The 16,440-nt window shown below is 41.4% G+C and overlaps 1 protein-coding gene across 1 annotated transcript in view; it reads right to left on the minus strand.

The window, feature by feature from the left end:
• Positions 1 to 16,440, minus strand: part of lrmda (leucine rich melanocyte differentiation associated) — a 307,085-nt gene that overhangs the window by 96,081 nt on the left and 194,564 nt on the right. Inside the window, exons 3-5 of the mRNA XM_066679287.1 lie at positions 12,514 to 12,640; positions 11,069 to 11,208; positions 7,223 to 7,349 (exon numbers count right to left, since the gene is read on the minus strand). Of these exons, the coding sequence (XP_066535384.1) occupies positions 7,223 to 7,349; positions 11,069 to 11,208; positions 12,514 to 12,640 (394 nt within the window). The remainder of the gene's footprint in view (positions 1 to 7,222; positions 7,350 to 11,068; positions 11,209 to 12,513; positions 12,641 to 16,440) is intronic.

The raw sequence follows: 16,440 nt of genomic DNA on the forward strand, positions 1-16,440 counted from the left end.
TAACACAGATGTCAACTTGATATAACAGCTGGTAAATATAACTTTTATGAAAAATGACATGTTGTATTGTCTTTATGCTTGTGTAGGTCTATTTGACTTTCCAAAAAGAGAAACTACATAGAGTAGCAATAATTCCTCAAATTAACTGCTATATTTCTCCTCTTCTTATAAAAACAAATGTGTTATCAATTTTGTTGATATATTGGAATCTGTACATTTAAAAGGTGAGACCTACAGGTGAGAAAAAAACTTCTTTTGTATGGTGTCAAAATAAGTTCTAAAGTTCTGAAAACCAAAAATCAGAATCCATAACCAATAAATGTAATTTTGTAATTGAGAAAACTCTCATTAATATTGAGAGTTATAAAAACAGGTTTGTAAAGTTTTGAAAGTTCTGGAGGTGAAAGCGAGGCGGAGAGAAACGCAACTGAGAAAAGGCAGAATGAAAGCAAAAATGATTCAAGACAAAAAAAAAAATTCTTCAAGGATATTAAACTCAAAATTGATTAAACTCAAAAAACGATTATATACAGAAATATTTTCGTTACAAACCTGTTTTTATAATTCTCAATATTAATGACAGTTTTTTCAATTACAAAATGTCATTTATTGATTAGGGATTCTGATTTTTGGTTTTCAGAACTTTAGAACCTGTTTTGACACCATACTTTTGTTTTTGTTTTTGACAGCTATCTATTAAACGTTTACCCACTGGCTTAAGTGCACATGGAAGCCTGCACTGTGATAACACGAACGCACAATAAAACTGTCCCTGTTTAACATGAGTAACACATCTGTGACTTTTATTAAAAGGGAGGACACAATGTTGACAGAAAACCTTTTTTTCCCTAAGACAGGTTTTACAGTTTTCCTAACTCCTCATCTCAGAGGACTGAACAAAAGCAAAGAACAAATGGGAACGCAAACCCTGAACCATTCCCTCTCACTTTCCATTAAGCAATGCAAATGGGAAACATCCTGATGACTGTTCAAACAGAACTCCTCAAAAACATCTGCTTGTTTTCAAGCTGAAATATGCAATCTACCACTTGTGTAATAAGAGTGACGTGACACTGAGGTCACCCGCCCATATCTTTTTGCTTTGTACTGGTCCATAAATCAATCGTGCTGCTATTACTAACAATTAACAGTGCTTTAAAGTTTTACGGTCTGTTTATGATGTGCAATGTCATCTGATTTATGTGGACACTGTGAGTCACTGGCTCTAATTGCGAGTGTTTTCGTGGGCCTTGCCCTTGCTGCGACCTCCAAAGCTCCAGCTGCCAGAGCAGTTTCAGCAGAGTCCAAACACTGCACTGCTGGACACCAGATCTGTCCCAAAGCTCGTCCCTCAGGACAGACGGGGAAAAGCCCAAGCTGTCCTTAGCCTTCTCAGACACGTGGAGGAGACAGCGTCCTCCTGGCTCTGCAGCAAAAGAAAATAACGGCACGCTGAGGAGGCCAGTACTCCGAGCTGTTGATAGAGTGAGACTGAGGGAGTGAGTCCGACTGATGATTTTATGGAACACTCTTAAAAATAAAGGCGTTGAAAAAAGGAAATCTTTGGAGGAATGTCTTACAAGAACCACTTTGAGCACTTTCATTGTTTTGTTTTTTCTATCTCTCTTACTGAAAGGCTTTTGATATATCTTCAAAGGGTCTACTACTAAAATATTCCTGCCAATGACAGTTATCCGGTTATTTTAAGTACATGTGTGTAATGTATATACAATAACAACATCTATGTAAACACTGGTAAACTTTCATAATGTGTTATTCACAACTCAATTCATAAAATCCATATAGGGACAAGAAACTGATCTGATCTCACAAACACAAATCCACTTACTAACATCTACTAACATTGTTTAGTTTCACCCTGGACTGCTTCAGTCTGAACCACTTTCTGATTAATCAGATCAGATATTTACATACGTAAATAAATATATGTCTTTAAGATATAAACTCACAAACTTAAAAATGGTTCATAAACTCTTAAAAATTAGGATGTGGTCCATTAAACGTGTTTATGCATCATTACACATTTTTTGATGCTTACGTTTTGTTTTACTACCTCATGGAACTGGCCTGAAACTCACTCACTCACATTCAAGAAGATCCTCCACAAGGGGCACTGTAGAGGGCTTAGCACCAAAGACACTGCGTCCTTGTTACATGTTTCTTCTCAGCTGGTCCTGAGGCAGTGCGACTTAAATTGCTGACCCCATTAAAACTCAATAACACTGTTGAAAAAATAAAGGTGCATCCCAATTGTCTGTACTCCAGAGCTGACTACACAGACAGAAATGTGGGACTGCAGCAGTACTTTTAACAGCAGCTTGACAGAGTTGGCGGCGTTCATCATGTCTTAGAAACAAGCTACTTTATCTCATATTCTGTCCATGGGTAATCTCATTGCAAATGAGATATTCCATCACATACTACTTTCAGCTCCACATAACAAATCTAGGTATATCTGTCCACCGAAAAATGGCAATAAACTTCTGTTTCCAAGCAATCTATTCGCTGGAACTGCACTTCCCATTGAGAATGATATTTTTATAGCTGTCTCTGAGGAAAGATTTATCCCATAAAATGATTCAGCAAACACACTGAAGGCACAGTGGCACTGAGCTCTATAGCCCCCTGTTTATTATGTTTGAATGCTTCAGGGAACTCATAATTCTCAAGCAAGGAGATGAATATGGCGACACTCTTTACCGGCTATACAAGAAAGATTACAGAGAGAGAGAGAGAGAGAGAGAAAATTTTCCACTGAACTCAGAGAGTGAATAATGCAGTAATCGGTTGCCATCCACGGGCCGTCTTCAGGTGGTCTGTCTTTTAGTTGGTCCTGCTATTTTCGCTGTCTCGATATGAACTCCTCTGGTGAGAGGCAGATTAATATGAAAAATGCACAGAGGAGATCCACTTCATAACTTTCCTGGCTCTGCCAGCATGGATTACCGAGAGCAGAGTCTGTGTGACAAGAACTGATGGGACCTCAGTCCTGGCTCCAAATGCTCCAGTTGGGCCGTCTGCTTTTCATTACCCGTGAGGAGGATGTGGGAGAAATCGCGTATCCCTACGAGAAAATCAAGTCAAATGCTTCATCCAAGCATAATCTAGCTGACATTTTAGAACCATTACACTCTTACGTAGCTACCAAACATTATTTTGTTAAGGGAGTTGGAGCGCTTACTTCACCCACTGTAAAGAGAAGAAGAAGAAGAAGAAAAAAAAACCCAGTGTTTAAGATGCTGATGTCAGTGAAACATTTGCAGGGCATGATCCTGACTGGTGGAAGTGTTTGTACAGGTTGCCAAAGTGTTGTCAAAGTGTTTTGATAGACATGGCCTGTTAAAGTGCAGGCTTTAAAGATGTTATGAAGGGTTCGCAGTGCTTCTGAGGAAACAGGAGAAGCAGCCCACATTCAGCTACATGGATTTTTCCAAAAGCTGCCCAGCGACTCAGTGTGGTTTCGCGCCATCGCATTCCATGACCTCCGAGTCCTCTAAGAGAATTATCACATTATGGCATTCCTGCACGCCCAATTTCCCCAAAATACAGCTCAAGGCTTTCCACTTTCCTTCTCTTAACTGTGGCTTTTGGGGAGGAACGGGAGAGGGAGAGGGAGAGAGAGAAAACAGAACTCCCCTAAATAGCCCTTTTGAATTTGCTTGTTTACTGTAGGTACTTGTTTAAAGCCTCTTTGTGCTGTTCAGATCACTCCCTCTCACCGCTCCAGAAATCCAATAAAGCACATTCCCAATTACGCTGTCCTCATAACTGCAGCCTGCAAAATGACCTTCCTGCTTTCCAACAGGCATCAGACATGCACAGACACCCGACAACAACAGCGAGACAGCTCATTTTCTACCACTTACATTAATATATAGTTTTAGGGCCATTGGTGCATGTTGGAAGGGAAAAATCAATGCAGAAGCGAAAAGGATTTGCAACAGGCTATAATAAATGTCTCCTTCAGCTAAATTGCACTGATGCTAAATATCTCAATACATTCGAAAAAATTGCAGCGTCACTTAAAATGATTTCTGTCACTTGATTCCTGTCGAGGCAAAAAGAAAGTATCAATAAGGTTCTAAATACAATAAAAGCTCTTTTTTCCCCTGTGCAGTAATCGGGACTCTCTGGATACAATTTGAAAGTCTTGGAAAAGGGTCAGAGTGCTCCAGAGTTATGGTATTCATATTGTATAAGAGTGCGCCGTAGTTTGATGAAAACCATGTGGTGTAGCAGAGCCTAATGCCATAATGTCATGATTGAAAAGCAGCTTAAATCGCGGTCACACTCAATTCTAATGTGATTCAAAGCTCACAAAAGTTCACCAGGGCTTCCAAACATTATGATTAAGCATTTCCACGACACGAAGAGAGGATCCACATCATAAAACCTCACGGTACACATCCACAAGCCATCACAGTACTTTGGCTGAGTTGCTTTAACAGACACACTATAAACATTGTACACATATAGGTCAACTTTAAATAAGAGGGTCATGTGACTGAGCTCCAAAGCGCCAATTCTCGTCCCTTTGCCATTTTTTCCCTTGCCGCTCATAAAGGAAAAGTGCTTTTTCTGGGGTGGGGGGGCGTTGCCAAAATATATATCATAAAAGCCGAGCACGATTTTCTTCTGGAAGATTAAAGCTGAGTCCAACGTTCCAGATGCATGTTTACTTCTCCAAGTTGATCTCAGAAAACAAGCTCCACGATAAACAACACGCTTCTCGCGCTCTCTCTCTCCATCTGAGCCTGCTGTTTTCTCTCTGCTGCAGCTGAATGGGGAACTTTGTGAAAATGAGCGCGCTAATTACAGGCTGCTATAACATTGTTAAAGCTCGGCATGTCTTTAAATGTAAGACACCCCACTGGATGAAACATAAAAGCAAACACAAATAACTAATTATGCCATCATCTTCTGCAGGCCTGCGCTTGGCGCTAGCTTGTCTCCGGCGCTTGTTAATTGGTGACCTGCACTATTGGTCAGCAGACAATCGGCACGATGATGAAGCCAATTAGAGCCGGAGAGTACACATGCCCCACAGAGCTTGTTGTGGCTGCCACATCATGTCTCATCTAACTCAAAACAAACGCTGGGGAAGCGCTGGCGTGACAGCTGTGCCACAGGACGTTCCAGCGTGGCCAACTTTCTCCCTCTCTCTCTCTCCCTCTTTCTGTCTCTATCTTTCTCCGTCTCTCCCTCTCTCTTTCTCGCTATTCTTTTTCTAAATACGTCCACACAAAGACGGCTATTGTGCCAGGACTAGCGCGCCTCCACAGCATTAAAGCAGAGTTTAATCTGTTTAAGTGCGGGGCATGGCCCAGAGAGCAGACGTCCATCCTCTTCTTATATCTGCTTCCCCTAGGTGTGTTATAAAAATGGCTTTAAACCAAAACACGGCCTACTGCCTTTAAGCAGATTTACTATTTCATAGTGTTTCAAGCATACTGATTTATGTATTTGATCATCAGCTCCCCACAAAATTCACTTGATGATAATTTGAAAGTTTTAAATCCTCTCTGCATGTCCAGGAAGGGTGGTGTCGTGTGTGTGTGTGTGTGTGTGTGTGTGTGTGTGCATGTGCGTGGGGTGATTTTATTCAAGCCAAGTGGTTGCACAACACTTCGTTCCCTATTTTGTGACTAACAAAGCTGGCTTCGAACTCCAAACATGCCAGAATGAGGTTAACTCATCACACTGCTTCGCCTTTCTTGTTTGCCACTTTAATGCTGAATCAAATGAGTGACTTCAGCATCTTGAAAACAAGACAATAAACCTCGCATCTCACTATTTTTTTTTTTGGCTTGGTGTCGACGATGACGAACTCCGGCTCCCTTCTCTTTTCTTGCACTTCCCAAGCCCTGTGTTGACTCGCATGAGCAGTGGCTGTCATGAGGCTGCTTTGTTCTTGCCATGCTACAACCATATTTACCTCTCGGATCCGGCACGGCGCTCTAGGGATGGTGCAACGATGAAGCCTCGTTCCAGCACCACATCAATATTTTATGACTGTACAATTACATGAAATCAAATCTTAGTGAAGCTATTCATTTATAAGTCCTGGAGGACGGAGAGAGGGGGGGAAGAGAAGAGGAGAAGAAGAAAGAGGAGGAGAGGGGCAGAAATGAAAGGATCCAAAAAAAAATTGGCAGGAAAAAAAAAGTATTTGAAGGGAAAGAGCACGCCTCCTCCAAAAACAAGCGAGGGAGGAATAATTGTGAGTGCGGTGGGTAATTAAGCGATTGGGAGCGGCGTGTGTACGTGAGCTGTCGCGACGATCTCCAGCGCTGTCACACACAGCCGAGCAAGGCCGAGCGGACAGCCGCTGTCCACTTTGATCTGGGCTCATGCATACGGAATGAGGTCAGCTCCCTTCCTTAAAGAGACCCTCCCCTCAACCAGGAGAGTGGAACGCCTTCAAAGAGCCGCACACGAGCAGCTGCGTAAAGCTCTCTGACAATTAAACACCAACAAACAATAAGGTGGGCCAGGGAGGGGCATGAATTAGATTAAAAAGCCCAGCGCTCCCTAATTCTTACACTCATCCACACAGACAGGCTCGCAGAGGCCATACACATGGAAATGAAAGTGGAAACCACTTACTCAGTTACTGAAAGTAAACCTACTCAATCTTTTTCCAGGTTACACATCTTTGGTACAAAAAACATGCACAATATCAGAGTCATACTGCTCTCTGAACCTTTTTTGCTCAATAATATCAACATCAGACTTAAGTACAAATAAATGAATAAGAATGAGCTAAAACTTGATATATTCCGTAAGACTCACATCATCGTGTCTTCCCTGGTGAAGCATTTGTCTAAATAAAAAAAAACAAAAACAACGGAACAGTTTCCTCGACTAAAATACTGTTAAAATGGAACTTTGCAACAAATGGCTAAAAGGTTTGAGTTTGGATAATTGCTAAGTCACAGCAAGGGGATCAATATGTGGCCAATGATTTTGTTTTATTTTCTTGTAAAAAAAATGGCAAATTTAAACGTGTTAGCGGCAAAATAACAAGAAATTGTTTATATAAAAATTTTATTATGCATTTATATTATATCATTTCTTTTAATGATTAATGTGTTTCTACAAGCTCTAACGCAAGTTCAAATTTGCCATTTTTCTTTACAAATGTTGGGCAAAACAATAATATTACAGCTACTACTACTAAAGGAACCGAAGAGAGACAGACCTGCTCACTTTTGGGCTTGACCACCTTCATGAATTCTCCGCGAGCCTCAGCCTCCAGCTGCTCTTTCTGGGTCACTTTTCTGCTGTCCAGAAACTTCAGATTCCTCAGCTTATGTAGAACGAAGTACCTGCAAAGGAACAATGACCATTAACAAAACCACTTGGCCTGTGATATGAATATGATGTTATTCTGTACGCTTTGTTAATACACAATGCTTGTGAATCTAATTGCTGACATGTTTCTTTTTTTCTCACCAATATTCCACGTAGACCCTTACAAAATAACATGCCACACATGACACCAGAAAAGACCTGAAAGCAAATGTACGCTGTATATAAGAAAAACAGATGCAAATTTGACATGGTTCTAAATGGAATTGAACATGAAGACTTGCTTACTTAGTGCTAACTTAATGGAGGAGATGTTTGTAAATAGATAATCACCTTCAAAGAGGATAAAAATAAGGACAACATATAAATAGATTGGAAAATAAAATACATAGACCTCATCTGCCAAGCTGTCATTTCTGTAACATCACAGATGTCTTTTTAAGCTTTCACACACTCTCTATCTTTCATTCAGAGGGAGAAAATGACATGAGATAATAGCACGAATACGGAGATGACAACAGATTCTTTCACAGGCTGACTGGAATGGAGGAAGCGGCATGTCAAGATTAAGCTTCAGAGAGGGGGAGAGAGACAGAGACAGACACAGAGACAGAGAGAGAGAGAGAGAGAGAGAGAGGCAGAAACAGAGAGAGAGAGAGAGAGAGAGAGAGAGAGTAAGTGGAGGGTGTGAACAGATGTGTATATGGGCAGCGACAGATCCCCAACTGAGCTCTCATGCACAAGCCAGTGACAAATTGATGATGATGACAATGATGAAGGAAGATAGCAAACCTGTGCTACATGTTCACTACGACTGGATCACAGAGAATAGAATTTCAGATTGATCCTATTAAGATAAGCTTGGATCAAAACTTTGCACAGCTACAAATATTGCTCAAGTATATCAAAGGCAACATGAGACCAAGTGTAAAAATGCATAAGCCACAGGAGATGTTTGTATCAAATGTTAGCATGCAGCTACTGCTACATTTCTGATTATGCAGGTCAAAGTACAGCACAGTGCACATGTCAGAGACCACCCTCCATTTACTTAACTCTTAGACAAAGTAGCTGTAAAATACAAGACCTTTTTTCATTATCAGAGAAAAACAGCAGAATACGTAAACATGTGCAGACAGTCATATATCTGCGGGTTCAACCAAACATCGATCAAAAATATGTGTGGGTTGGTCATATGCAAATACTACAGCATTTTATATAAGAGACTCGAGTATCAGGATTTTGTTGTGCATGTGGGGTGACCTAGAACACCCCCCCCCCCCCCTCAGATACTGAGAGATGACTAAATTAAACAGGGAATTTAATGTAAATTTTCAAGGCCTAATTGTAAAAACAATGGTCCACCCTGCCTTTATTATAGCTTTCAATATTTTCACAATTTGTATTAGAAACTTGTTCTAGAGTATTTTCTGCTCAAAATCCAAGTAATTACTAACACACTCGGTGATGCTGAGGTCTGGGTTCTGGCGGCCAGTCGCTGCTCTCAGAATCAGATCAATTTGTAAATGGTTTTGAATCTATTTCCTTTCCTCTGTGAGAAGTTTTTGACAATTCCTCATCCCTTCTGACCCACTGTGTCATGTAGTCTTTCAGGAATGTAATCTTCAGAGTTTTTTCAAAATCAATTTTATGAACCTGAACTTTGTAAACATATTTTTGGCCTTTTCACTGGAAATGAAATAGATGAAGGGCGGTTTCTGACTTCTGCTCCTTACTGTTACACAGTTTTATTGCAGTCAAGTGGAAACAGCTTGAAGCAACTTGAATTCTTCATTACTTACTGAGGAGCGCCACGGTCTTAGTAAGTTCTGTACACCATTATTCATTCCCAAACAAACGTAATGACAGCCGTTGCTTATGGGAAATATGCAGGTGTTTCCTGATTACTCCGAAATGGTCTGCAGCGCTCTAACAGATGGCTGGTGAGAGCTCGGCTTCAGCTGCAGTTTGGAGCACCTGAGGCCACGGCTGCCCGCAACTTTTGATCTTCGGAACACACACAGGTTTAAGATCGAGATAAACGTTGTCAATGCAAAGAGGAAATGTGTTATTGGACTCCGCACAGGAGACACAAGACACGCAGCCTTTGCTGTGGACGCTTGTCGTTGCATTTCTGCAGTAAAATAAATAAATAAGTGCACGGAAATAAATAAATAATAGCTCAAGCCCCTGAAGTAAACAATGATGAATGAGCTCAGTGGCTGCTGTGAAATACAGCCGTGTGTACTTACGCCTGTTCATTTCATTTGACTAATTGAAAAAGCTGAGCGGGGTACACTATATTTTACTGTGCTACTCTTAGGGGCTTGGTGTTCTTATATATGGGGTTTTATTTGGCTTCTCAGGGCACACTTAGAAAAGGGTGTAGCCCAAGGCCAGTCCCGCCATGACCTGAGAGCTGCCTAACCTTGTCAGACATGAAATCTGCATCATGCTCAAACTGATGTATTACTATGTGACACATTATGAATATTACATCACAAATCCACTGCTGCTGTCAGTCACGGAGAGAATGGCCTTCCCCAGCACTAAGTGAAGCATGGGAGGCATTGTAAGTGAGTGGCGCCTTTTAGGTTCATCTGTATGGTAAATGATTCATACTGAACACAGTGTCAGGAAAAATGCACTTAGAGCTAAGATAGACAAAAGAATGCATTTTCCCCCACCGCTCTCCGACAGGGTTTCATGTTGAAAACCTGACAAATGGTGGTAACATCGCGTGGCATTGCACTCCCATAGGCCAAGGCTTGATAATGAATGCATCGTTTCATCTTGTAAGAAAAGATAGCAAACACTCATTTGCGGTTATCACAATTCACACATGAAATCGATTGTGCAACTCTACAAAGGGAAGGAGTAGAGGGGGAGGAAAAGGTGAGGCCGAGTACCCTTTAAGAGAAATGGGCTTACAGCTTAGCGGAGCAGCCTGTGCTGGTGATTTATGGTATTATGCAACAAGCCATTCGTCCAAAGAAAAAAGAAATAATACTGAAAGTTGCCAAACAACACATTCCTCAGGAAAAATAACTCTCAGTGGCTTAAAGAAAGGCATGTCAGCAATAAGAAGAACATCTGTCACTTCACACATGCATTAACACTTCCACTACAATTAAACGCTAGGTAATATACTCCTCTATTTCACATAACTCAAACCGGGCTGCACTGAGAACCACCGACGTATTAAAGCAAGGCAATCTCATGTTAACAGCATGTCAGAAAAGTACATTTACAGGGATTTGTGCACTAAATACTTGGTCACGGTAAACAAACAAACCCTTAATACACAATAAGTGTTTTGCACTCAGCTCTTGGCATAAAAATGATGGGTTTTTTTTGTCAGGTTAGACATTAACAAAGCTGCACAAGTCACAGAACATTGGTGTGAACAGATGCATGTGAAAGTCTGAGTGCCTCCGTCAAGATCATTTTTGCTGAAAATAAATTCATATTCGATACAGAGAAAGCACTTTTGTGAAGTACAACACAAATATTATTTTGTGGCTGAAAATAATATAAAATACCCGTGGCCTGGGCACAACTTTGTATATATTTATGTTTGTAAATAATATACAGAAATGGTGCCCTAAAAGCTGCAGGAAAATGCCATTTATAAATGTGTTACCTGTAAAGGATGTGATAAATTAACAAATCATATTTACCCAGGGTGTCTAATCACTGGCAGATGACTGTATATGTGTGTGTGTGTGGCGCTAACCTGTATCTCTGGTAGTCGTCCTCATCTTTATCCAGGCTGACCAGCTGGTTGGGGCAGGCCTCGTTTCCCAGCAGGCTCAGATACTCCAGAGCTGGCGTCACTTCCTGCAAGTGCTCCAGGAGGTCCTCGATGTCGGTGATGTGTCACGGGGCAGGGGGTCAAGGAATTCAGGCCGCTCATTTCATTAAGTTTTACTTTCTGGCGTGGTCCGGCTCTGCTTGCCAGCCCAGCTCCGCTGCTTTTACCAGCGCCCTCTAAACCCACTCAACAGGCATTGTGCTAGAGGGGGAAAGAGCAGCAGCGTTTAAAGCAGAGAATTTTGGCCTGCGTCTTGTGTTTGGCTGTTCCCGTCCCATGTTTCTCTCTCCATTTCCTAGGTGGCTCGGTGCAGAACATTAAAAACATTGACAAAATGATGGATGCCCTGTGGTAAAAACGGTTAGTGACTCCCTGGGCCATGGAAACTTTTTCCTCTTCCCTCTACGCAGGGAAACAAACAGCCACTTCACAGCGCATTCATCACTAATACATTCACTTCATTGGAAAATGCAGCCCCAAACGTGTCAAAATACAACTGCACTAATGCAGCACTTGAATTTCAATGGCAGCGGGCCACTACAGGGTGTAAATAATTGGCCCATTAGCATGTGCAGACCACTTCACAGCAGAACTCAGGTTTTGAGCCGCTGACACTCAGCCGGAGGAAAGCGGGGTGTAATGGTGGAACAGGGGGACAGGGTGTGAGGCTGTATCATTATCGCGTGCTTGGAAAACGTCCGCTGAAAAACAACCTGCAGAAAAACTTAGCAATTATTTTTGACTGATCAAATCGGCTGTTGTAATACCTAGCATGAGCCTGCCCATCGTTTATCATCCACAAATATTCCAACCTTCCCTGTCAGAGCTTATTTAACAGATCTAAGTGACATAAAATATACAGCAGCACCACACAAATCATAGCTGTATATGTGCTGTTATTTACATTATATTCTTACAGCCCCACGTAAACAGTATAATGTGCTGTTTATAGATTTCCCTTCTGTACTAATGCTAATAACACTATCATTATATCTCACTGCTTCTATAACTTGATGTCTGCTTATTTTGCTTTAGCAGAGCATTATTCCAGCACTCATTCAGCTGCACTGGAGCTTTCATTACGCTCTCTTCCACTAGAGGTCACCATGGCACAAAGTCAGTTCTAGGAACCCCGTTATTGGTTCAATTTAATACAATAACACAATTTAAAGAACATTTAAAAGGCTGAAGTGTGTAAAGACAAGATCCTAAATTGAATGGCAGGCAATATGAGCGAGAAAGAGAGAGAGAGGAGAGAGAGAGAGAGAGAGAGAGAGAGAGAGAGAGAGAGTTAGTTCCTGCTCGTCCTACTTCTGTGCTGTAAAGCATGCGCAAAGACACAAAGGCAGTGCAGGCTGAAAGGATATTTGGTTCTTATTGAGTGTTAGGGTATGGAGCTGTGGTAACCTGGGCAACCGGAGGTCATTTCCGAGAAGATTGTTGTCGACAATCAGCTCTTCCAGTTGGCTGAATGCTTTCAGGCCTGTCAGTGACCTGCAATGATAAGGCAGGAGAGGAAAAATGATATGGTCCTAAATCTGGGCAGCCATTATGTGCAGAAATAAATATTTCAGCCGGCCTCTTTCACGGGCCGGAATGGTTCGGGCTTGGGCCTGTCAGGAGAGTGAATGACAAAAATTAGTGGTGCTAAGATCCCCTGGCATGGTGCGGCCTCCTTCGCATGCTGGCAGTATGAGCGATGAGGGTCACTCTTGAGTAGCCAGGATTCAAAACAAAAGGGCTTCAGAAATGCAGTGTGCGGGATGAATTTGTCAATGTCTTGTGCCTTCAGGCACCCAGCTTTGCCTGACCCTAACCCTCCATTCCCAAGATAAATAACTCTGTCACAGTTCACCTTCACTCCCCCGACACAAATTTAACTTGTCATCCATCATTTTCCCAGCGCAGCTATAATACCCCGGCCACAAACACAGCGAGCACAACTTCTACAACTCTGCCATGATGAGCCCATTTAGAGTGCACAACAACCGTTTACAGATGGAGAAGTTTGATACGTGGGCCATTTTATTTATTTATTTATTTATTTATTTAAAAAAAAAAGTGACATCTAATCTCCTTGTGCATTATTGACACAACACACACACATACACACATCTACAGTCCCCAAGGACCCTGCTCTTCTCCAGCATGGCCCCTCCCCCGACCCTGCTCTGGCATAAACATGATGGAGGGTGGTGCTCGGGGTAATGCTGGGGCCTTCCAAAGTTCACTGCAAGGAAGGTGCACAAAGCCAGGGTGTGTGTTTCTAATCCCTCAAATGGCACAGGCTGACAACCTACAATGTTAATGTGTCCACTTTCAGTTAATTGACATTTAGCTCTGTCAGCTCGCCTTGAGAAAAGAACAATTCAATGGCAATTGAGACTCTGGGTTTCATTCCTTTTCAGCTAAAAGACATGCAATACTCATATTCAGTTTCAATGACAGCGTGTGTTTGGGTTTTATCAGTCTCTTGGAAATCCTGAATAGAAGGTAGACATCTAGGGGCAAAATCACCTCAGCAAAGGGCCTGTTTATTTATGCAAATCCTATAAGCTAGTGTCAGTACTGAACAAATCTATCCAAACTATGTGTATATATATATTATACTAGAGATGCACGAATGCCGATACTGGTATCGGGTATTTGCCCAATATCGTGTTCATTTACCCATACTCGCAAACTACACTCCGATACCAACATCCGATACCTTGTGCCTAGTGCACGTTGCTGTGCTAATAAGCAGACAACTCAAAATGTTGACAATCTGGAAATATTTCACAGTGATGGCAACCCAAGCAAAGCAGACTGCAGGAAGAACCCAAGAGCAGTGAGTATGCCCCACTCGAACAAGGTGGGTTATTCTTCCCGTTTGCAAAGGCACTGTTCGTTTCCTGACGTGTTTTTTCCTCAAAAGAAAAGATTTTCTCTGCTCACGAATTTTGAAATGGATACAATGCCATAGATCAGGCTGCTGCTCTTAAATAAACACTGCCAATACATAAACACTCCCAAGTGCGGAACCCAGTCGTTATCGTATAACGGAAACTGTCTTACTAAAGATCCACAACACTGTGTAAATGCATTTCAAGAGCTTGCTGCATCTCATGTTACTAATTTATAGATAGAAACTTTATTGATCCCAGAGGAAAATTTTAATTATTAGTGGTGTAATGTGGGAAAATGCTAAATAAAAATGGACAGTTTCAGAAAATAATAATAAAGCTTTTATTTACAAACACATAGAACGCTCCTAATACAAGGTTATTATGATGATGATGAAATTACCAGAAGAATGAAAATACAGAAATAATCTCTGGTACATTTCAGCTATGAAAAAATACAAAGAACAGTCACATGAAGGCATTAAAAAGGGACCAGGGCCCTGAAACGGTGAGGAAAAGCACTGAAATCTCTCCCTCCATATTATTACCACTTTGTGTGTGTGTATCACTCTCTCTATCTGTGCAGTGTAATGGCTCTAATTTCCCAGCTCTGTAAATGAGTGCTGGGCTCCTGCTCGTCTCCACCTGTCTGCCTTGGCTAGTTTGCGGCGTGCGTAATGTTATTAGCTGCTTGGTTAAGAGGCGCTCGCATGGCACATGGGGGCTGCTTATTAATTGTTGTTTTCATGTCACCACTGCTGCGTGCACTCTGTGATTTAATCAGTTAAATTCACAGCCAAGGGAGAGCACCGAATCACATTCGCAAACAACATGAGGGGATTGAGCCCTAATAGTCTCAGACCTCTTAGCACTCAGAGTGCATTTCACTCCAGCATTTGGGGCCGATTTCCTCCATCATAATCCATAACATCTGCTAAAGTGTCGAGCCAGAAAACTTTTTAAACAGTACGGTTAATGCAGTAATAGAGTCGGCGCTTGCTTTGTTTAGCAGGACGCTAATGGGCAAAAGTGAGCTTAGCATTCCCTAGAGATATGGTAAGCACAAACACACAGCCGCACATGCACAGGTAGGAACCTTTCTGATTTGCACCTCAACCCCATGGGGAATCCAAACAGGCTTTCACGCTTTCACCACCTTCTTCAAAGTCCCACTACAATGGCAGAATGGCAGTGTAGAAAGCTGCATCTGATTGGTGGCAAGAGAGAGAGAGAAAGAGAGAGCAGGAGAGCAAAGGGGAAACTGAAAGACTAAAGGAGGGAGTAAATTTAATGAGCCACGCCAATGAACCCTCGTCTTGTTAAGATAATTATGATCAAGCTCATTGTCACAGCTAATATCTCAACATGCATGCATCTACAGCACTGCTCTGTTTCTGTTTCACCCCCCGTCTCTCTCTCTCGGCCTGGATCTGCATGAGCAAAGGCTCAATCCCTGGTAAACAACAGTCACAACAGCACAGTATACGGTTCTTAGAAGGGAACAATGCATTTTTCATCCAGCTAATAGAAAACAAAAATAAAAATAAAATTTGAAATAATTTTGAAAATCAGTTTATCCAAAGAAATCGGTTCAGATATTTTCCACACCTGCATTCTCTGCTTCGCTCAATCAAAGGTTTGATGATATGTTGGGCTCTGGGTGGTCAGTCCATTTGTGCTGAAGACACCACAGACATTATTTGATTCATTTGGAGATTTGCACATTTCCTTTTTTCAATAACAAGCAGACAGCACCATATCCTTTCAGACCCACAGAGGCATGGTGTCTTCTAACCACAAAAGAAAGGACAGAAACATTTGTAGCAAGACTGGAGATAGATTTTCTCTTAGAGATGAAAGATTTACATAATGTTTATCTGAAGATGAATATTTTGAATAGTTTTTTCTTTAACAATTTACAACATGTTAATTAATTTACATTAACAGTACACTTAAGACAGTATTTATTAATAAGACAGTAATAAGCATTACTAAATAAAGTTACACTTAATAATTAAGTAAAGATAGAAACAAGAAGTAGCTTTGCTAGTTAACACTACATCATGTTTCCAATCATTACTTAATGATTAACTGTGACATCACCCGACCATTTAGAAAGGCTTATTACTGTTATTATTTGCTTTGTTATTTTTATTGCCATACTGTCCTTTGCTGTACGCAATATCCCACTCTACTGCAGTACACAAACCCTCCCGTCCTAATCACTACATGTTTCACTGTGTGCAGTGACTTATTTGACCAAGCTCGTGATAACACCTCTCCGGGTGTCTGCATAAAGCAATTTACTCCCATGCCTCAAAATGTAAAATGAGGAAGGCCTGTAACCATGTTATAGTAAGGACCGACTAATGTGTGTTTAATATATTGTAAGTTTTGCAGCCCTGAAGG

Source organism: Hoplias malabaricus, chromosome 8 (assembly GCF_029633855.1).
Source record: "Hoplias malabaricus isolate fHopMal1 chromosome 8, fHopMal1.hap1, whole genome shotgun sequence".
Lineage (NCBI taxonomy): Eukaryota > Metazoa > Chordata > Actinopteri > Characiformes > Erythrinidae > Hoplias > Hoplias malabaricus.